At 34.2% G+C, this 24,618-nt stretch overlaps 1 protein-coding gene across 3 annotated transcripts in view; it reads left to right on the top strand.

Moving 5' to 3' along the window:
• Positions 1-24,618, top strand: part of KIFAP3 (kinesin associated protein 3) — a 163,987-nt gene that overhangs the window by 43,209 nt on the left and 96,160 nt on the right. For all 3 annotated transcript variants that reach the window (XM_030823994.1, XM_003258855.3, XM_003258856.3), the window contains exons 8-10: positions 905-1,003; positions 11,408-11,586; positions 19,298-19,460. In XM_030823994.1, the coding sequence (XP_030679854.1) occupies positions 905-1,003; positions 11,408-11,586; positions 19,298-19,460 (441 nt within the window). The remainder of the gene's footprint in view (positions 1-904; positions 1,004-11,407; positions 11,587-19,297; positions 19,461-24,618) is intronic.

The raw sequence follows: 24,618 nt of genomic DNA on the forward strand, positions 1-24,618 counted from the left end.
TGTTTAATTAAGTGCAAGGAGAGGAACATATGCTTTCAATTAAACTATGACACATCAGGGATTATAAGACACATCCAGTTTTGGAGATGTTAAGATGTGAGGAAAATGTATCTTAGACTCAACAGATTATGGTAATTGAAGGGATATAAAAATGACATCAGAATTCTGGTCATTTCTCCTGATATGTTACTATTTATTATGTCCTCAATTTCTTTGTATTTTGATACAAGTGGTATTCAACAAGGTCAGCTGCATTGACTCATATTCTGGGGTCATATGCTTGACTCATATGCTTGGGGATACTGAAGTAACTGATTATTTTTGCAAGAAGTCCAGGGGACGATTTGGGACCAAAAGATGTGATTTTTAAAATTTGTTTACCCTTAAGTTTGGGTTAGTTCTTTCTTGGCATCTCTAGTCTGAAAAGGCTGCTACAAAAGCTTTAGATTTAATCTATATCCTTTGAATATTCTGGGCATCTGTCTGAAGTAAAATCCAGTGTTCTTAGTAACTAAATCACTCTCTGAGGCAGTAAATTTTTTGGTTCGTGGACCCACTTGATAATCTGTTGAAAGTTATAGACTTGTGCACCTATATAAAACATTCACATACAGTTTCTGGGAATTCAAGTATTTGGTGAGGTTCAAACATCTATATGATGTTAGCTGTGGGCTACATAAAAAAGTTTGTTCACCCAAAGACTCCCAGGGAATCCATGAGCACTTAGATAAGAAGTGCTGTTACAGCACAATTATTATGCAGAGAACATTTTAATTAAACTTTCGGTGAGAAAAATAACTGGATAAAGTTGCACATAAAATTTAATAGTGCTGTTGTTCATAGAATTTATCAGTAGATTTTTTTTGCTTCAATGAGTATGGATGATCCTTAACAAGTTGTTTACTTGATGAAGACCCTGAAAACCAAACCTTGAGAAAGGATTATGAAAAAACCTTTAAAAAGTACCAGGGGCTTGTGGTAAAACAGGAACAGCTATTACGAGGTAAGAATTCCTAAGCAATGAGGAAAGCAACAAAATACTTACTCCAAATACATTTGTTTTGTTCACTTTTTATCATACCTGTAAAGCTAATGTGAGAATGACTGAAAGTTCTATAAATGTTAATATGCTACAAGTTTGTCTGTCTTTAACACGGGTAATGTTTTAAATTTCACTCTACTATTTTTCCCCATTTAGTTCCTAAGTGTTTTTATACTTATTATTTATTTCCTAAGAAAGGATTTTTTAATCCAGTGTGTGACCTTTTCAATGATATCAATCTTTGTCTCTTCAGTCCTAACTTACTTGTTTTATAAAGTGAATTATTTTGTTGCTTTCCTAGGAAATTGATATAAAAATTTTAAAATATTTCTCTTGTTTAATGGAAAAGAATTCCTTGTCTCTAGCTTTATTAAGATATTTAAAACTTCAATAGTATGGTTTCTTGGTTATTGATAAGATGTAAAATCTTACAATGGCTACTGATAATGACATGGGGCTTTTAAGTATGAATTTAAGTCCTGCTTTATACTTGACTATTTGATGATTCATGTAGTTTATTGGTGTTTGACTAACTTCGTACGTGGAAATACTTGTTAACTCTGAAAATATTTTCATCCTGTGAAGATTATTAGCAATTTTAACTACACTGAGTTTTGTAAATATTTGAAGCCAAGTAATTTACTTCAACCTGTTGGAGAAAATGTCAGATTTTCAAAAGTTCATTTTAAAATATGCTAGAAAATAATAGGTATTATCTATGTTAGCATATAATCCAAAATGCATCAGATCTCAAGAAAGCAATTGTTTTCATGTAAAAGTTTCAAAGAACTAATTTGGCTTTTTTAACATGCAAAACTTTAAGCTCTGTTTCTAACCAAATATTTTATTTATGCAAATATTATATACTCTCTTAGCCTTATTGAGGTATAACTGATAGATAATAAACTGTATAGTTTTAAAGTATATAATTTGATAAATTTCAACATATGTAAATACCCATGAAATGATGACCGTAATCAAGATAAAGTACATATCTCTCGCTCCCAAAATTTCCTCATGCATCTTTACAATCTCTCCCTTTCCTTCTTCCTTCTGCCTTCTTCCTCATTCTCAAGTCATCACTGAACTGCTTTCTGTCACTTTAGCTTAGTTTGCATTTTCTAGAGTTTTATATAAATGAAATCATATAGTATGTATGCGTTTTTGTCTTACTCAGCATAACTAAAGATTCATCCATATTATTGCATTTATCAATAGTTTATTCCATTTTGTTATTGAATAGTATTTGCTTGTATTCACCTGTTGATGATCATTAGAATATTTCCAGTTTTGGGCAATTTTAATGCTGCTGTGAACATTTTTTACAAGTCTTTGTATGGACATACACTTTCTTTTCTCTTAAATACCTAATGATGGAATGGCTGAGTCATAGGATAGGTGTATGTTTAACTTTGTAAGAAACTACCAAATGTTTTTCTCTAATAGCTGTTTCTATATTCTCACCATGAATGTATGTGGTTTTGGTTTGAATTTCCCTAGTGTCTGATTAATGTTGAGCATCTCTTGATGTGCTTATCTGCCATCTCTTTATGTTTATTGAAGTGTGCCTTCATAACTTTTGCCTTATTATTAAATTGGATTGTTTTATATCTATTCTTTATATGTTTTGGATATAAGCATTTATCAGGTACATGATTTGCAGAAATTTTGTTCTCCTAAAGTATCTTTTTAAGAGCAGAATTTTACATTTTTATGAATTCCAACTTAGTGTTTTTTGGATCATGGTTTTGGTATTGTATCTAAGAAATCCTTTCCTAACTAAAGGTTACAATTATTTTCTCATATGTTTTCTTCTAGAAGTTGTATAGTCTCAGAGTTTAGTTAAGGTTGTAATACATTTTGAGTTAATTTTTGTATATGGAGTGAGGAATGGATCAAAGTTCTTCATTCTTTTTGCATATAAATAGCTAATTATTTAAGTACTACTTTTGAAAACACTATCTTTTATCTACTGAATTGATCTGTATCTTTGTCAGAACCATTTGTCCATATGTGTCATGCCTATTTTTGGGTTTCTGTTTTGTTCTGTCCATCACTTTTGTGTGTTTTTGATGTCAATAACACCGTGTCTTCATTACCGTAGCTTATAGAAAATTTTGATATAGGGTGCTTTTAGCCCTACCAATTTTTAATTCCATTGATTTCTACTTTGATCTTTATTACTTTCTTTCTTCAGCTTACTTTGGGTTTAGTATGCTCTTATTTTGTTGTTTTTGTTGTTGTTTTTAGGTGGAAGCTGAGGTCGTTTACTCAAGACCTTTCTTCTCAAATACAGATATTTAGTGCTATAAATTTCCCATTAAGCACTTCTTTGATGGCATCCCACAGATTTTCATATGTCCTGTTTTCATTTTCATTCAGTTTAAATACTTTCCAGTTTCTCTTTTCATTTCTTTTTTGACCCTTGGGTTATTTAGAAGGGAGTTATTTTTTCCCCAAATAATTGATGTTCAAGTCTTTACATGTGCTGATGTTTTTCTGTACTTTTTCTATTATTGAGAGAGTAATATTGAAATCTCTGACTATAATTGTGATTTATTGCTCCTGCACTTCTACCAGTTTTCACTACATGTATTTTTGAAGCTCTCTATTCTTGGGGACATAAAGATACAGGATGTAGATGTGCTATTGATGAATTGTCCTTGTTATCACTGTGAAGTGTTCTTCATCATGGCTGGTAATATTTTTTGGTCTGAAATCTACCTTTTCTTATGTTAATCTACTTCTTGTGACTAGTGTTAGCATGGGATATATTTGTCTATCCTTTTATTTTTAATATGTTTATATCTATATTAAGTGTGTTTTTTTATGAACAGCATTTAGATTGGCATTGCATGTGTGTGTGTGTGTGTCCTTTTCCTCCTTTTTCCCTCTTGTCTGCCTTCTTACGGATTTGAGATTTTTTAAATTCTGTTTTGTTTCCATTGTTAGCTTAGCTATAAGTCTTTTGTTATTTTATTGATTGCTTTAAGGTTTATATTATACATCTTTAATCATAGTTGTTTACCTACAAGTGATACATGTTTAACTTATCATAAGTCTGCTGTCAAGTATTTTGTACCATTTCATGCTTAGTGTTACAATCATTTCTTCCCTCTCCCACCTCTATGCTATTACTAACATTTATTATACTTATACATATGTTATAAACCCTATAGTAAGGCCACGTGTGGTGGCTCACACCTGTAATCCCAGCATTCTGGGAGGCCTAGGTGGGCAGATCACTTGAGGTCAGGAGTTTGAGACCAGCCTGGGCAACATGGGGAAACCCTGTTTCCACCAAAAAACAAAAATTAGCTGGGTGTAGTAGGACACACCTGTAGTCCCCAGCTACTCAGGAGGCTGAGGCAGGAGAATCACTTGAACCTGGGAGGCGGAGGTTGCAGTGAGCCAAGATCGCACCATTGCACTCTAGTCAGGTGACAGAGTGAGACTCCATCTCAAAAAAAAAAAAAGCCAAAAACAAACAAACAAAAGACTGTATAACACATTATTTTATATAAATAATTTTATTTTAAAGATATATTTAATAAGAAAATAATCTTATATATTTACTTGTAGAGTTACCATTTCCATTGATGTTATTCCTTTGTGTAGATCCATATTTCTGTCTGCTGTCATTTTCTTTTTGCCTGAGCAATTTACTTTAATGTTTCTTGTAGGACATATTTACCAGTGGTTAATTATTTTTTGTGTGTCTAAAAAAGTCTTATTTTTAAAATATTTTTATCTTTTTGAAATATTTTAGAACTGGGTTTAGAACTCTAGGTTGACAGCTTTTTTTAATACTATAAGGATGTTGCTCCACTGTTGCCTTGTTTGCATTGTTTTTGATGAAAAGTCTGCTGTCATGCTATCTTTGTCTATATATTAATATAAGGTCTCTTTTTCTCAGACTGCTTTTAAGATTGTCTCTTCATCATGTGTTTTGAGCAATTTATTACAATGGGCCTTGGTGTAATTTTCTTTCTGTTTCTTGTTTTTAGAATTTAGTGAGCTTATTGAAACTCTGGGTTTATAATTTTCACTAAATTTGGAAATGTTTCTGTTATTATTTTTTTCAGGGACTTCAGTTAAACATATATTAGGCCATTTGAAGTTGTTCCACAGTTCTCTGATACTCTTTACATTTTTGCCATGTTTTTCTGTCTGTTTAATTTTGGATAGTTTCTGTGATTATGTCTTCAGTTTCACTAATCTTTTTTTCTTCTATCTCTAAACTGCTGTTAATTTCATCTAGTTTACAGTCTCAAGCATTGTAGTTTTCAGTGATAGAAGTTTGAATATTTTTTATTATATCTCCAATGTCTCAACTTTTAGAAGATCTGGAATACAGTTATATGACTTATAATGTTTCATTTTCTAATTAAACTCTAGGTCAATTCTTGGACAGTTGCAATTGGTTCATTTTTCTCTTCCTTGTGAGTTATATTCCCTGCTTCCTATATGACTGAAAATCTTTGATTAGAAGCAAGACAGGGTCAGGCACGGTGGTTCATGCCTGTAATCCCAGCACTTTGGGAGGCCAAGGCAGGCAGATCACCTGAGGTCAGGAGTTTGAGACCAGCCTGACCAACATGGTGAAACCCCATCTCTACTAAAAATACAAAATTAGCCAGGCGTGGTGGTGGATGCCTGTAATCCCAGCTACTTGAGAGGCTGAGGCAGGAGAATTGTTTGAACCCGAGAGGTGGAGGTTGCAGTGAGCCGAGGTCGCGCCATTGCATTCCAGCCTGGGAAACAAGAGCAAAACTCTGTCAAAAAAAAAAGAAGCAAGACAGTGAATTTTACATTGTTGTAGGTGGATTTTTTTATTCCAAAAATATCTTTGAGTTTTATTTGGGGACATAGTTAAATTACTTGGAAACAGTTTGATCCTCTTGGATCTTAATCTTATAATTTGTTAGTCAGGACAGAAGCAGCATTTAGTGTAAAGCTAGTTATTTCCCACTACGGAGATAAGACCCTTCTCAGGGTTCTACCCACTAATGCATGAATTATGAGGTTGCCAGTATGGTTGGTAGAAGCAGGCATTATTTTCAGCTTTGTTCTTCTACTCCTCTCATTTTGTTCTGTCCCAGCCTCACTTAAATTCCTGTGCTCCAATCAATACTCAACTCAATATTTGAGGGAGACCTCTGTTAGAACTCCAGAGTTTCTCTCTGCTCAGCTCTTTCTTCTTCAGTGCTCTTTTCCGTGAACTCTTTGGCATCTCTGGATTCTTGGCTTCATCTCCTTAACTCAGGGATTCTATCAGGTTCTGCCTGGATTGTCCTTCACTGTGTTGTGACCTGGAAACTCTCAAGGCAATATTCTAGGGCAAACATAGGACTATCTCATTTATTTCTTATCTCTCAGGGATTACTGTCCTTCATTGTCTGGTGTCCACTATTGTGAAAATCTTTGTTTTGTGTATTTCAGTCAGATTTTTTTGTGGTATTGTCAGGCAAAGGTTTAAAACCCCATCCTATTAATTTTCTGGGGTGCTATAACAAATTACCGTAAACCGGGTAGCTTAAAACAACAGAAATTTATTCTGTCATAGCTCTGGAGGATGGAAGGCCAAAGTCAAGGTATCATCAGGCCCATGTTCTCTCTGAAGGCTCTGGAAAAGAATCTTCTCTTGTCTCTTTCTAGCTTTTGGTGGGTCCCAGCAATCCTTGGTGCTTCTTGGCTTTTAGCTACATCACTCCAGTCTCTGCCTTTGTCTTCATATGGCCTTCTTCCCACTCTATCGGTCTCTGTTATGTCATCTCCTCTTCTTAAGACACCACTCATTGGATTCACGGTCTACCCTAATCCATTATTACCTCACCATAACCAATTACATCTGCAAAGACCCTATTTCTAAATAAGGCACATCCTGAGGTTCTGGGTGAACATAAATTTTAGAAGGACAATATTCAACTGGCTACATCTATCTTGGCTGTAAAGAGAAGTCTGTTTGTTTTTTCAATGTAATTCTAAAACCTTTTGAGAGTGCCTTGCATAGACAGTCAGCATAATGTAATAGTGTAAATATGTGAGCTTTGAATTCTGATAGGCTCGAATTTTAATTTAGCACTACCACTTTCTAGCTGTATGGTAGGGAAAGTAATTTCTTTGAATCAGGGGTTTCCCATCTGTAAAATTTTTATAATCTTTCCTCATAAAACTGTTTTAGAATTTAAACAGCCTTTATACATCAACAGGCCTGGCATACAATAGGTACTTAATAAGTCTGATTTACCTTTCCATCTCTAATATTTGTTAAATAAATAAATTTTATATTTATCTACTTATGTATATACATATGTATGTATTTCTTCTTTTCGTAAGTGTTGAGAGGTAGTTTGCAAGAATACATGAAGTGAAATACTAAAAAAAAGAGGCCACAAGAGAGCAAAAAGACTATATTGACCATAAAAGCCTACATAATTCTTACAGAAATTGAACTCTGAAGCTCCCTGTCAATCAAGGAAAAATGGAAAATATTATCTGTTAATATCGTTTTCACCATAAAAAGAAAATAACTTTCTTTTGAGAACCTAAGCATTTTTATTACACAAATCTGGAAGAAATTTTACTTAAAACTAGCAAACAATGGCTTCGACTCTGTCTAGTGCAATAGTTGTATTACCGAATTTCATAAGGTCTTTTTTTTTTTATTATTATACTTTAGGTTTTAGGGTACATGTGCACAATGTGCAGGTTTGTTACATATGTATCCATGTGCCATGTTGGTTTGCTGCACCCATTAACTCGTCATTTAGCATTAGGTATATCTCCTAATGCTGTCCCTCCCCCATCCCCCCACCCCACAACAGTCCCCGGAGTGTGATGTTCCCCTTCCTGTGTCCATGAGTTCTCATCGTTCAATTCCCACCTATGGGTGAGAACATGCAGTGTTTGGTTTTTTGTCCTTGTGATAGTTTACTGAGAATGATGTTTTCCAGTTTCATCCATGTCCCTACAAAGGAGATGAACTCATCATTTTTTATGGCTGCATAGTATTCCATGGTGTATATGTGCCACATTTTCTTAATCCAGTCTATCGTTGTTGGACATTTGGGTTGGTTCCAAGTCTTTGCTATTGTGAATAGTGCCGCAATAAACATACGTGTGCATGTGTCTTTATAGCAGCATGATTTATAGTCCTTTGGGTATATACCCAGTAATGGGATGGCTGGGTCAAATGGTATTTCTAGCTCTAGATCCCTGAGGAATCACCACACTGACTTCCACAATGGTTGAACTAGTTTACAGTCCCACCAACAGTGTAAAAGTGTTCCTATTTCTCCACATCCTCTCCAGCACCTGTTGTTTCCTGATTTTTCATGATGGCCATTCTAACTGCTGTGAGATGGTATCTCATTGTGGTTTTGATTTGCATTTCTCTGATGGCCAGTGATGATGAGCATTTTTTTCATGTGTTTTTTGGCTGCATAAATGTCTTCTTTTGAGAAGTATCTGTTCATGTCCTTCGCCCACTTTTTGATGGGGTTGTTTGTTTTTTTCTTGTAAATTTGTTTGAGTTCATTGTAGATTCTGGATATTAGCCCTTTGTCAGATGAGTAGGTTGCAAAAATTTTCTCCCATTCTGTAGGTTGCCTTTTCACTCTGATGGTAGTTTCTTTTGCTGTGCAGAAGCTCTTTAGTTTAATTAGATCCCATTTGTCAATTTTGGCTTTTGTTGCCATTGCTTTGGGGGTTTTAGACATGAAGTCCTTGCCCACGCCTATGTCCTGAATGGTATTGCCTAGGTTTTCTTCTAGGGTTTTTATGGTTTTAGGTCTAACATGTAAGTCTTTAATCCATCTTGAATTAATTTTTGTATAAGGTGTAAGGAAGGGATCCAGTTTCAGCTTTCTGCATATGGCTAGCCAGTTTTCCCAGCACCATTTATTAAATAGGGAATCCTTTCCCCATTGCTTATTTTTGTCAGGTTTGTCAAAGATCAGATAGTTGGAGATATGCAGCATTATTTCTGAGGGCTCTGTTCTGTTCCATTGATCTATGTCTCTGTTGTGGTACCAGTACCATGCTGTTTTGGTTACTGTAGCCTTGTAGTATAGTTTGAAGTCAGGTAGCGTGATGCCTCCGGCTTTGTTCTTTTGGCTTAGGATTGACTCGGCGATGTGGGCTCTTTTTTGGTTCCATATGAACTTTAAAGTAGTTTTTTCCAATTCTGTGAAGAAAGTCATTGGTAGCTTGATGGGGATGGCATTGAATCTATAAATTACCTTGGGCAGTATGGCCATTTTCATGATATTGATTCTTCCTATCCATGAGCATGGAATGTTCTTCCATTTGTTTGTATCCTCTTTTATTTCATTGAGCAGTGGTTTGTAGTTCTCCTTGAAGAGGTCCTTCACATCCCTTGTAAGTTGGATTCCTAGGTATTTTATTCTCTTTGAAGCAATTGTGAATGGGAGTTCACTCATGATTTGGCTCTCTGTTTGTCTCTGATTGGTGTACTAAATGCCCACAAGAGAAAGCAGGAAAGATCCAAAATTGACACCCTAACATCACAATTAAACGAGCTAGAAAAGCAAGAGCAAACACATTCAAAAGATAGCAGAAGGCTAGAAATAACTAAAATCAGAGCAGAACTGAAGGAAATAGAGACACAAAAAAAACCCTTCAAAAAATTAATGAATCCAGGAGCTGGTTTTTTGAAAAGATCAACAAAATTGATAGACTGCTAGCAATACTAATAAAGAAGAAAAGAGAGAAGAATCAAATAGATGCAATAAAAAATGAAAAAGGGGATATCACCACTGATCCCACAGAAATACAATCTACCATCAGAGAATACTACAAACACCTCTATGCAAATAAACTAGAAAATCTAGAAGAAATGGATAAATTCCTCAACAAATACACCCTCCCAAGACTAAACCAGGAAGAAGTTGAATCTCTGAATAGACCAATAACAGGCTCTGAAATTGTAGCAATAAGCAATAGCTTACCAACCAAAAAGAGTCCAGGACCTGATGGATTCACAGCCGAATTCTACCAGAGGTACAAGGAGGAACTGGTACCATTCCTTCTGAAACTATTCCAATCGATAGAAAAAGAGGGAAGCCTCCCTAACACATTTTATGAGGCCAGCATGGTCCTGATATCAAAGCCTGGCAGAGACATAACCAAAAAAGAGAATTTCAGACCAATATCCTTGATAAACATTGATGCAAAAATCCTCAATAAAATACTGGCAAACCGAATGCAGCAGCACATCAAAAAGCTTATCCACCATGATCAAGTGGGCTTCATCCCTGGGATGCAAGGCTGGTTCAATATACGCAAATCAATAAATGTAATCCAGTATATAAACAGAACCAAAGACAAAAACCACATGATTATCTCAATAGATGCAGAAAAGGCCTTTGACAAAATTCAACAACCCTTCATGCTAAAAACTATCAATAAGTTAGGTGTTGATGGGACGTATCTCAAAATAATAAGAGCTATCTATGACAAACCCACAGCTAATATCATACTGAATGGGCAAAAACTGGAAGCATTCCCTTTGAAAACTGGCACAAGACAGGGATGCCCTCTCTCACCACTCCTATTCAACATAGTGCTGGAAGTTCTGGCCAGGACAATCAGGCAGGAGAAGGAAATAAAGGGTATTCAATTAGGAAAAGAGGAAATCAAATTGTCCCTGTTTGCAGATGACATGATTGTATATCTAGAAAACTCCATTGTCTCAGCCCAAAATCTCCTTAAGCTGATTAGCAACTTCAGCAAAGTCTCAGGATACAAAATCAATGTACAAAAATCACAAGCATTCTTGTACACCAATCATAAGGTCTTTTCTTATAGTGACTAACAGAAAATCAGTTTGCATATGAAAAGTCAATTTTAGTAGGCCCAAATTTAGCTGTAGCTATACTGTATATTTTGGATTATTGCACTTTTTAACACAGCAGACTTTAGTTGTCGAAGTTTTATAGTATGTTATCTTGTTTTCTAGATGTATAAAAACTATTTTCCTCTGTCTGCTTTATTTTTTCCTGACTTATCTACCTTTAATTGCCATTTGATTTCTATTAAACTCTAAGCTCCAAGAGGGCAGGAATCGTTGTTTTATTTTGGTTATTGTGTCCTTCTCAGCATTGTATGAATTATTTTATATATATGTTTTGTTTTAAATAACACACACACACACACACACACACACCCCATTCAGTAACAATAAATGTTTTTTAATTAACCAATTATTAACCAGTTAGAATTTTCAAAATAATATAGTACCTTTTTAGGGCTATCTCTGTTGCCTTGGTGAGTAGAAATGATTTTCTAAATTATTGATTCAGTGTACTAATTCTTTAACTCTCATATATTTTACTTTTCTAGTTGCTCTTTATTTGCTTCTGAATCTTGCTGAGGATACTCGTACCGAACTGAAAATGAGGAACAAGAACATAGTTCACATGTTGGTGAAAGCCCTTGATCGGGACAATTTTGAGCTGCTAATTCTAGTTGTGTCATTCTTGAAGAAACTCAGCATTTTTATGGAGAATAAAAATGATATGGTAACTTACAAGGCTTTTTCTTGAAATAATTCATGTTTGCCATTTTCAAATTAGGATATTTTGAAAAAAATTAAACACTGTATTCCCCTACTGAGATAATTCTGAATAAAGATTTTATTATAGCAATAACTCACTGATCTTGCTTCATTAAGAAATGTATTCCATATTAGTTAATATTCCAGATAATTGAAGCTTTCTGAATAAAAATTGTTTCTAATATATAGAATGGATCTTGCCATATGAAACATAATATATAGAAAGTTTGTTTAAATTTAAAATTTTACTTCAGAGTCACCTGGTCTTGTTATTTTACCCTAAGCTATTTTGCCTTCTGCATCTCTGACTTTAGTTTGTGGAATTAAAATTTAGCCAAATCTCTTCATTGTTTCCTACACTTCCATTTTGTTACCTACAATTCTTCTTTGTTACCTGCTGTTCTATTTGGCAGCCACAACCTGTTGATTCTGTTTCTTAAAAATCTCTTGAAACTATAATATTTCTTCTTTTCATTCTAGTGCCATTGTATTAATTGATACCCTCTTTATTCATGCCTTCTTTATTTCTTGCTTGAATTATTATACTAGGCTTTCATTTGCCATCTTTTACTATATTGATACAATGATCTTTGGGAAATACAAGTTGAGCATATATCGTTTTCACCTGTGTAGAATATACATAGTATAGAAATATATAAAGATAAAATAAAAATTCTCATCTGCTTTTTGCCATGTCATTAAAAAGTCTTTGTTATGTACAATAATATAGTCAATATATCGTATATTAACCTACCTTGTTTTCAGGTAACTGAGCTGTTTACAATTTTATCTATTACAAATAATTCTTCACTGCACATATTTGTATGTACATATTTGTCTATGTTTCTGCTTATTTTCTTGGAGCAGTTTCCTATAAATGAAGTTGTTGGATCATTGACCTTAACTCCGTTGAGGATAATTTTTAGAACTATATATCATGTGACTGTGTAGTACTGGCAAAAGTGGCTTCTCCTTTAGATAGTCTGAATGTATAGTATGTCTGCCTACTCTATTTTATTTTAAAATCAAATGAACTAGGAAGTTGTTAATACTATAGTGAATGATATGGCAGGCCCTTTGAAAACCTGGGACTTATTTATCAGATTTAATAAGTACCTTGAATTATAATTATTGAATGTATGAAATTTTATTTTTCCCCTATATATTTAGTATCTGTCATTTTCATTATCAGTATATAATTATTTATGTTCATGATGTGCCTGATATTATTTTGGGATTGAATATTCTTAGATTAATCAAACACGTTTTTTGTTTTCACTTATATCTAAGAAGAATATGATAACATGGTAGTATATAAACAGTCCTGAGTAGTCAGAGTATGGCTAAATAATTGCTTCCCCTTGCTATAAGTTGAAATATGTTCTTCCGTTTATGTGATCAAATTAAGTTCACTTTTAGTAAGTTTTCAAAATTCAAATTGATTTGTATCAGCATGTATCTGTATGTATGTATTACAGTTAGATTTAACTAATACAGTTATGTGTTTATTCTATCAAAAAGATCTTGACTATTATTAAAAGTTATTTTCTGGTAAGATCATAGAATTGGAATATATGATATTAATTGTCTCATTAAACCTCATTTTTTATTGAGGAGGAAAAACTGAGGTTCAGAAAAGTTTGTTATTCTTCTAAGGTTAAGAGAAGTATTTGATTAGCCAGATTTTTACTAGAGATGATATGGATTTTACCTTTTATTGTGGAAGAAATACACTTTATTTAAGGACATCTGTAGAATCAAGAATTTTAGAATTTGACTGGACCTTAAATCCAAGGCCAGATTTAGTGAATCTAGCCTCCCAGTTTCACAGATGAAGTAGGAGAGGACCAGAGACATTAATTTCCTTAAGGAAGCAAATTATCTAGAGTATCTGGAGAGATACTCAACTTCCTACTCTTCTTCTTTGCCTCCTGGGAAAAATATTTTAGGTCTTTTTTTTTTTAAAGACATTTTTAGTAAGATTAACAATAAGCAATGTTTAAATGTTAGTTTCCAGAACACTGAGAAAGGTACAATTAAAGGCTGAAACAAACTTGGTGATAGATTGTTGGTAAACCCTCACTTTACATAGACTGTTTAATAAAAATACTAATTATAAGTTCTGTGTTATAGAAATAGACTTGAGGAGGGCCGGGCAGGATGACTAATGCCTGTAATCCCATTACTTTGGGAGGCCAAGGCAGGTGGATCATCTGAGGTCAGGAGTTCAAGACCAGCCTGCCAACATAGTGAAACCCCGTCTGTACTAAAAATACAAAAATTAGCTGGGCATGGTGGCACATGCTGGCTGTCCCTGCTTTTTGGGAGGCTGAGGCAGGAGAACCACTTGAACCCAGGAGGTGGAGGTTGCAGTGAACTGAGATCATGCCACTACACTCCAGCCTGGTTAACAGAGCAAGACTCTGTCTCAAAAAAAAAAAAAAAAAAAAAGAAAAGAAAAGAAAAAGAAAGAAATAGACCTGAGGGCATTGCATGTTGAGGCATTTATTAAATTTAGCTCTCAGGTTTGGGTTTTTATCAACCAAAAAGACATGACTAGAAGGCTGTGTTAAATACTAGTCTAGTGTTTAAACATCTGATTGACTAATGGCACATATTTCACATTCTATTTTGTGCAATAGAAATACAAATTAATAACGGGCTGGGTGTGGTGGCTCACACCTGTAATCCCAGCACTTTGGGAGGCCAAGGCAGGTGGATCGGTTGAAGTCAGCAGTTCAAGACCAGCCTGGCCAATATGGTGAAATGCCATCTCTACTAAAAATACAAAAACTAGCCAGGTGTGGTGTCACACACCTGTAATACCAGCTACTCAGGAGGCTGAGGCAGGAGAATTGCTTGAACCCAGGAGGTGGAGGTTGCAGTGAGCAGAGATCATGTCACTGCACTCCAGCCTAGGTGACAGAGTAAGACCCCATCTCAAAAAAAAAAATAACAAACTCTCCAAGTTTTTTTAATTAAGTTTTGCTGTAACAACCAGTGTATGCATACACTGTTGCTTTTTCAAAAGGAAAATACTACCTGATATAATTAGCGACAATTGAAGCTTGTGGCAGTTTTATTTATAAAAGGAAGAAGGAGATGGCTGAGCTATTTGTGAGGTAGTTATTATTTATTTAAATAAAGTGTTTCTTTTACTTTTGATGTGAACTAATAATCAGCCTTGCTTTTAGACAGTTTTTAAGAGGAACAACAGAGAGGATATATGTTGCTTAGTTTGCTTAATTTTCTTACTGCTAACTTTTGAGAGTTCTTCCTGTATTCGAATACAAGTTGTTTATCAGTTACATGTTTTGCAAGTATTTTCACTTTTCTGTGGCTTCTTTTCATTCTCCTATGAAAAGCAGAAGTTTTTAATTTTCATGAAGTCAGCATATAAAAAAAATTTAGTGGACTGTATTTGGGTGTCATATTTAAGAAATCTTTGTCTAACTCAAGTTCACAAAGATTTTTTCCTACGTTTTCTTCAAGTTTTATAGAGGTTTTTGTTATCGTCGTTTTAGTCTCTAATACATGAGTTAATTTTGTATATGGTGCAAGATATGGACGAAGATTTATGTTTTTTAATATGGATGTCTAATTGTTCCAGCACAATTTGTTGAAAAGATACCTTTATCCATTGAATTGCTTTTGTACCTCATTGAAATTGCCTTTGCATGGATCACGAGGTCAGGAGATCGAGACCATCATGACTAACACAGTGAAACCCCGTCTCTACTAAAAAGTACAAAAAATTAGCCGGGCATGGTGGCGGGCGCCTGTAGTCCCAGCTACTCGGAGGCTGAGGCAGGAGAATGGCGTGAACCCAGGAAGCAGAGCTTGCAGTGAGCCGAGATCGTGCCACTGCACTCCAGCCTGGGCGACAGAGCAAGACTCCATCCCAAAAAAATAAAAAAGAAAATTTGGCCATATATGTTTGCTTCTATTTCCAGGCTCTGTTTTCTGTTCCATTAATCTATGTGTCTGTGCTTTCATTGATACCTCTTTCTCTTGATTACTATAGCCTCATACTAAGTATTGAAATCAGGCAGTAAGAGGCTGCCAATGTTGATATTCTTTTTCAGAGTTACTCTATTCTGTATTTTTCCATGTACATTTTAAAATCATTGGGATTGCCTTGAATCTGTTGAGGGGATCAATATATTGACCATATTGGATTTTTCCAATCCATGAATATAGTGTAGCTTTCTATTTATGTGGGTCTTTTTTGATTTCTTCCATCATTTATAGTTTAGCATACACATTTTGCAAGTATTTTGTTAGAATTATACCTAAGTATTTTACCATTATAAGTGATAGTTTAAAAAATTACCAGTTTCCTGGTTTTGGTTGATAGTATATAGAAATATAATTGATTTTGCATATTGACCTTATGTCCTGTGACTTTCTAAACACACTTTTTAGTTGTACTGACTCTCTCACAGATTTTGGAGATTTTCTAAGTAGACAATTGTGTTATCTGCAGATAGAAAGTTTTGTTTCTTCCTTTCTAATCTGTATGATTTTTATTTCTTTTTCTTGCCTTATTTCACTGGGTGTGCCCACTAGTATGATGTGAGGAGGAATCATGTGAGCAGCTATCCGTGCCTTGTTACTGATCTTATGAGGAAAGCAATATCTTTCACTATTAAGCATGATGTTAACAGTAGGGTTTTTTAGATACTTGCTATCAATTTAAGGAAGTTCTTCTATTTCTTGTTTGCTGAGACTTTTTATCATGAATGGATGTTAAATTTTGTGAAATGCCTTTCCTGTATCTATTACTGAAATAATCATATGGGTTTTTCTCTTTAGACTGTTGATATAGTGAGTTACATTGATTGACTTTTGAATGTTTACCAGTCTTGTATTTAGGGGATAAACATTACTTGCTCATAATATATTACTCTTTTATATATATTGCTAAGTTTTATTAGTTAATTATTTTTGAGAATTTTTATGTTTATGAGGCATTATTCTATAGTTTTCTTTTCTCCTAATGTCTTGGTCTGGTTTTATTATTAGAGTAACTGTGTCCTCATATAATAAATTGGGCAGCATCCCTTCTTCTTTAATTTTTCTGGAAGGGTTTGTGTAGAATTGGTATTATTTCTACATAAATGTTTAATAGAATTCACCAGTAAAAAGTCATCTAGGCCTGAAATTTTCTTTCTGTAAATTGGTTTAATAGATATAGGACTGTTTAGGTTGTTTCTTCTTGAGTGGTAGCTCTGTAGTTTGCCTTTCAAGGAATTTACTTCATTTGTATGTTAGCAGATGTAGGGACATAAAATTTTTGGTACTGTTTCCTTTTTATCTCTGTCTGAAGAGCTGAAGTGATTTTCTCTGTTTTATTTCTGATATTGGTCATTTTTTTCTAGATTAGTGGTTTATCAGTTGCTTTGGTATTTTCAAGGAATCAGCTTTTATTTTGTTTGATTTTTGGAAGTCTTTGGCAATAGAATTATATTCTATAATGAACAGCTCAGGGTATTATTACAGTGTGGCTGTGGAGTATAGATAGAAGTCTGAAGGAAAAATCAGCTGTTAATTTGTCACTTTAGCAATTTAAAAAATTTGTGTTCATTCCTTGCATAGAGTGAAAGGAAAAAAGTGTATCAAGGGCTCAGTTATTAATGTAATTTTTATAAGGTCAGTGAAAGATTGCAACAAAGATATGAAATGGGTGGTATAAATAAATGTTTTAGATCTCCAATAAAAGAAAAAGTAGAACAAGATTAATCATAAATCCTTTGATTAAAAAATCATAAATTTTTTTCAAATTTCTTTCTTTTTTTGCCATTGCTTTGTAACTAAAAGACATGAGACGTTTTTACAACCAAAGTTTTCTGGTTGCTACCTTAAAAAATCTGAATGCAGGGCTTCTCTTACTAAATAAGTTCTGTCCTCTCTGACTACAAAGTAAGTTCTCTTAATGCAATTTTATAATCTTCTAGAGCAGGGGTCTGCAAACTTTTTCTTCAAAGGGCCAGATAGTCAATATTGTAGGTTTTGCAGGCCATATGATCTGTCTTGCAACTACTAACTCTGCTCTAGTTGTAGCGTGAAAGCAGCCGTTGACAGTCGGTAAACAAATGAGCATGGCTCTGTTCCAGTAAATATTTATCAAAACTGAAATTGGAATTTCATATGATTATTGTAGGTCATGAAATATCATTCTTCATTTGATTTTCTTTTTCAACTGTTTAAAATTGCAAAGGCCAAAAGCCATTCTTAGCTCATAGGTTGAATGAAAACAGATAGCAGGCCAGATAGGCCCACTAGCCATAGTTTGCTGATCCCTGTTCTAAAGTTTCAACTCTTGCTTTTAGTCTAGCTTCTCTCCTGAGTTGTATATGATTTTTAAATATTCACCGAGTACCATCTCAAATTAAATGACAAAAATTAAAATAATTTTTTGCCTTCATTGTCCTAAACCTCTTTTTCCATTTGTCAGTTAACAGAAAATACATCTACCTTATTGACCATACAGAAAAGGACTCTGAGACTGCTGTTTTTAAATAGGCCTTTTACAAGTTGGTGCTTGGTTAGTGTCGAGGACTTTGGATTTTAGGAGTATTCCTGGTCTAGGAAAACATCTGACCACATCACCCCCTGGACTTAAAATCTTTCAGAACACTTTACTGCCTGTGTGATAATGTTAAACTTCTTAGTACAGCATTAAAAGCCTTTATGATTTTGTATAGTTCTGTCTTATAGCCTTCTGCCAATCTCCAATACGTACTTTATACTATGATTATACTAAATCACTTGCAATTCCCTAACAACCTCTTTTATTCCTAAATGCCAGTCCACTGGCTTTTTCCTGAACTTGTATTGTCATTGCCTTTCTGAACCAGAGAACAAATTCTTAGTCATTTTTTTTTTTACTTTTTTCCTAATTTGAAGTCTTCTGTTCTTCCAGGTGGGTTAGTAGTTCTCTCCATGCTGTTTTCAGAGCATTTTGTTCATTCAGTTTTTATCACATTGTATTTTCATTATTCATTCTATTTGTCTACTCTATTTTTTTTTTTTTTTTTTTTTTTGAGACAGAGTCTCTCTCTGCCACCAGGCTGGAGTGCAGAGGCATGATCTCGGCTCACTGCAATCTCTGCCTCCCGGGTTCAGGTGATTCTCCTCCCTTAGCCTCCGAAGTAGCTGGGATTACAGGTGCATGCCACCACGCACAGCTAATTTTTGTATTTTAGTAGAGATGGGATTTTACTATGCTGGCCAGGATGGCCTCAATCTCTTGACCTCGTGATCCGCCCGCCTCAGCCTCCCACAGTGTTGGGATTACAGGCGTGAGCCACCATGCCCAGCTTCATCTCTTTTTATACTGAGGAATCCTTGAAGGCCAAGGTGAGATCTTCTTTGAATAGGGTGTGGTATTTAGTAGGTGGTGTTCAGTAATGCAAAGTGTTTTCAAGGATCAAATGTAATTTGTCTTCCAGTTGATGCAATTAAATGAGGGAAGGAGGGGATGGTGTGGCATATGTATTTTCTCCTCAAAAGCTGGATTTCAGGAAAGTTTACAGATTGAAATGGAGTATAAGATTAACATATAATTATAAAATAGATATACATTAGGGTAAAAACAAAGAAAAAATAATTATATTCTTTTTGTCTTATTTTGCAATAGAACTTCACTGTATTTATATTATTATTTTACTTAGGTGGAAATGGATATTGTTGAAAAACTAGTGAAAATGATACCTTGTGAGCATGAAGACCTGCTGAATATCACCCTCCGACTTTTACTAAACCTATCCTTTGACACAGGACTGAGGAATAAGATGGTACAAGTTGGACTGCTTCCCAAGCTCACTGCACTCCTAGGTATGCTTTTTAGAAATTAATGACAGTGTTGCCTGGAATTTCCAACATCACTGGAAAATTGAGCTCTGTGTTGAAAAGCCTCCTGAACAAAAAGCATTCTGTCTATATTCTTTGACTGGAAACTAAATAATAAAAATAAGCAGAGTAAGTAAAAAATGACCTGTACCAGGATTTCCATGGTGCTATGAAATGAAATAAAATAGCAACTTTTAACCCTTTGACTTCATTTATCCATACTAAGCCAAAATGAAAGTAATGATGCAAGGAAAAATAAGGAAGCAAGAAGGAAAAATATATTTTATCTTCAGGATTTTTCTTAAAAAAGAAACGCAGGTATCATTTAAGTTCTTATATTCTGCTATATTTTTAACATGCTACTTAAAAATGAGCTAATTTGTGGAAACTTTTTGTTATTAAGTTAAAAAGGATTTTTTTTTTTTTAATGGAGATAGTCTCACCATATCACCCAGGCTGGTCTTGAACTCCTGGGCTCCAGTGATCCTCCCACCTCAGCCTCTAAAGAGGGTATTTTGTATAGCATGACTTAGAAAATACAGTATTGGAGAATTCAGTTTATAAGTTATTTTGTTTTAGCTGCCAGCAAGATACCTGTCTATGACAAGGTGAGTTGAAGAGTTAACGTTGTGCTGTCAACATAATGCTAACTTTCTTAGTAGGGCGTTAAATCTCTTTACAATCTATTCAGTTTCCATCTTTATGGGCTCCTGCCAGTTCCCAGCATATACCTTACACTATGACCATACTGAAACACTTACAGTTTCCTAAATAAACTCTCTTATGCCTAAGTGTGTCCACCTGTTTTACCTGCTTTTTTCCTCTACCTGCAATGCCATTGCCTTTCTTACCCAGAAAGCAAATTGTTACTTATGTCTTAACTCTTTGTTCCTTTGTTTCAGTACTGCAGTTTCATTCTTTTTTACAGCTTTCTCCGTATATTCAATACGGCACAACAATGTTATTATACATTTTAGAAGTTACTCTATTAAGCAGCACTTTCAAAAATTGGTTTTGTAGAACCAAAGCAATGTAGACATTTGAGGAGGAATAAGGAAAACTTTAAAGTTGATTAGTCTTGAATTTAAATCATGTGACCTTTCACTTATTATAAATCTGACATAATTATGTGTCACATATTAGGTCAGCTTCTCAATGTATGAAGATAAACAGTTTACAGCCATTGGCCTGAAGGAATTCATAGTCTATTTGGTTTGTTCAGTTTCTAGTCATGTACTTTTATTAAATAATTGCCTTGTAACATATGCTAAAATGTATGATTTAAAAGAGATTTTTAAGAAATCACTCATGTGATACCCACTTCATAATTTGTTAACGAGTAGTAAATTTGGGGATATAAGACATAATATCCAATATATAAATTAATGTTTTATCTATTTTGGAGCTCAGTTTTTTGAGTGAGACTGTTTTATTAGAATTGTGACTGTTTACATCTAACCATGTGACCTTGGGCAAGTTATGCGAACTCTTTGTTACTCAGTTTCCTCATCTCTTAAATGAGGATAATAACTGTATTCAACCTAGCATTTTTAAAGATCAAATGAGGAATTGCCTGCAAAGTACCCGACACAGTATTTTCTTAGTAAATATTGGCTACTGTTATTTTTCTCATCAACATCATCATCATTTGTTAAGTAGACATTCTATAATGTTGCTGACTTATGTTACTCTGAGTACAAATGTGTTTCTCATAAGTGTTACATTTTTGTTGAAATACTAGGCAATTTTTTAAAAAAAATTTACTCTCTTGAATATGCAGTTCAATTCAGTAAAATGTTGATACTCTATCATGGCAAAGCACAGTGCTAAGCACTATAGAGAAATGTTTTTCAACCTACGGATATATTGCGATTCAAAAGAGAGGATGTTCCCATATTGATATTTTATACATAAGATTTCATTTGAAATGGATATTGAAAAAGTTGTCATTTTCACAAGGCGATATTTATAAAATAATAAGAGTTGAGGCTATAGAAAGTAATTCAGATAAAGCAATAAACATTACCTAAGGCATAGATAGAGCTAGGCCTAGGAGCAACAAGTTACCATTTCAACTTGAGCATAGAATATGACTAAGAATAAGTGAAAGATAACATTTAGAAAAATGGATTTATGCTCTTAAGTGGTATTATGAATTTTAAAGCATTGCTAAGAAGTTTATACTTACAACTGATGGTGGGAATCATTGTAGACTTTTGAGCTAGGTAGGTTATAATCAGAAATCTGCTCAAGGGAAATTAATCTGATGTATTCTATTTGATGGACTCACATTACAGTCTGAAGATGAGATCAATAGCCTGCTGTGGTAGGCAAGACAAGAAGTAAAGAAAACCTCGTTTAGAGAAGACGTAGTATGTCCAGTATGGGGCAAAAGGAAAGGGCAGAAGGGATATATCATGGGTGAAATGAATGTTATAGTTACTGTTTGGATGTGGGTAATGATAGAAAAAGATGTCATAAAATCTATGACTATTAGAATGCTAGTGCCAGAAACAGACATAGAGAAGTGTGAAGGAACAGGGATATGGAGAATTGCATGCTTTTCTTAACGGCTTCCACTTTGAAGCGACAAATTCTTACTGCTTACATTCTGTTGATAAAAGCAAATCACATGGCCATGCCTAACTTCAAGGGAGTGGACAAGTGCCTGGAATGAGTAGAACTGGAACATTGGTGAGCAAGAAAATGATCCTGAAAGTTATTTTGGGGTTTTCAGCATTACCAGAATGTCTTAAATATTACATCCTGACACATCATAGCAAATCCTACAGGACGTAGTCCATCTGGCAACTGTGGTATCCCAGCGCACATTGATTAAAGCTAGGATTGTGGAGCCAGGCTATATACCTTTGAATATTGGCTTCATCAGATACCAGTTATGTGGTATTGTGCAATTACCTGAACTATACATATATATATCTCTTATATATATATCATATATATCTTATATATATATCATATATATCTTATATATATGATATATATATCTTATATATGTCAGTTTTCTCATCTTCAGTATGTAGATAATAATAGTATATATGAATAGAGAAAAGTTAAATGAGATAATGCAATATTACAAAATTACAAGTATGTGAAATTATCATCAAAAGAAAAATACATAGAATCCCAAAACACTAGTTATCTAGAAAGGATCTTTTTTGATAAGTTCTCCAGGCTTATATTATTAAGGGTGTTTAATCATTTCATATACAGGTATCTTAGGTCATTCAGGTTTCTATAAGGGAATAGACTGGTTGACTTATAAACAACAGAAATTTATTACTCACAGTTCTGGTGCCAACAGATGCAGGATCTGGGGATGGCCTGCTTCCTGGTTCATAGACAGCTATCTTCTCACCATGTCCTCACATGGCAAAAGGGGAAATGGAGCTCTTTGAGGTGTCTTTTCTAAAGGCACTGTATGGTTTGGCTGTGTCCCCACTCAAATCTCACCTTGAGCTGTAATAATTCCCACGTTTCAAGGGCCAGGCCAGGTGGTGATAATTGAATCATAGGGGCATTTTCCGTATACTGCTCTCATGGTAGTGAATAAGTCTCACCAGATCTGGTGGTTTTATAAATGGGAGTTCCCCTACACAAGCTCTTCTTGTCTGCCACCATGTAAGATGTAACTTTGCTCTTCATTTGCCTTCAGTCATGATTGTGAGGCCTTCCCAGTCTTTTTTTCTTTATAAATTACCCCGTCTTGGGTATGTCTGTATTAGCAGCATGCCAACATATTATCACAGGCACCAATCCCATACATGATGGCTCTGCTTTCATGACGTAACCCCCTCTCAAAGGCCTCAGCCCCAAATGTTATCATATTCAAGATTATGTTTCAACATAAGAATTTTGGGGGAACAAAGACATTCAGTTTATAGCAGAAGGTCTTTTAAAAATCAATTACATCTTTGTTTTCTAAAGTATTTTCTTAAATTTACTTTAATATCTTGAATGTAATTTTAACTTTTAGTGAGAAGCGATATAGTGTAGTGATTAAAAGCCGGGATTTTGAGCCAGAGTCTGTAGGTTCAAAGGCTATATGTGTGTAGCTATTACTGTTCTTACTATCATTTATTCAAGTTTGCAAGTCTGAAGATAATTTATTATACAGGGCCATAAATATTATTACCATGCTCAAGGATTTCCCCTTGCTAAATGGCCCCAGAGTGCCATGTATTTTTCATTTTTATATACAATTTTTCTGTTTTTCCCCTGGCCTTGGCTGTCACTTCACATTTCTTCTGTACCAGCAGCATTTCTATAGCAGCAGTTTGTCTCTTCTGTAATAATCTATTTCTATTCTCTTGCGGTCTTGGAAACTGACAACTGAACTTATTTGAATTGTATATTTTTTAAAAAAGGAATTCCAAATGAGTTCCCCAAGGGTTCTCTTCCTAGTAATGTTCTTGAGTTTTATTGCACGGACCTTGTAACATTTCTTTTGACTGTGAAGAAACTGATTTTGCTTGATTGTATCTCTCTGCCATGTTCAAAGAAATTGCATTTAGTGTACAATTGATTTCCTGATATTACTAGAATGGTCATTTTTACATTTGTTAATGTATATGTTACATGTGTAGACAATTAAATCATTAACTCCTAACACAATAAGCTAAACTTCTCAATTGAGTAATTCAGTTATACATTTAACATATGTGATCTTTGGCTACAATGCTTACACAAAAGATATAGTAAGGAAACTGTGTTATAAAGGACATGGATTTGAAAGGGACAGGAAAAATTTATTTAGAGCACTGACTTTCACACATTTTTTACCTCAATCCATAGTAAGATGTATTTTTCCTAAGGTTAAAAAAGTATATTATTTTAAATATATATTTTACAGTGTAGCCCAACCCTCACATATGTATGTGATGTGTATATGTCTGTATACATGTATATTCACATGTCAATATATGTCAATATATTTTACATATTATATTTGATATATATTTAAAAATTTGTTTAATATATGTAATTAAACAAAAATGTTCACAAAACAGTATTTACCTTTTCTATTAGCAATGGACACTTTGTATTTTACTATATTCCCTTTTTTATGCTAGTTATTAGCTACTCGTTGATTTTATCTTCCTGGTTGGTTTGATGAAAAATA

Source organism: Nomascus leucogenys, chromosome 12, assembly GCF_006542625.1.
Source record: "Nomascus leucogenys isolate Asia chromosome 12, Asia_NLE_v1, whole genome shotgun sequence".
Taxonomy (NCBI): domain Eukaryota; kingdom Metazoa; phylum Chordata; class Mammalia; order Primates; family Hylobatidae; genus Nomascus; species Nomascus leucogenys.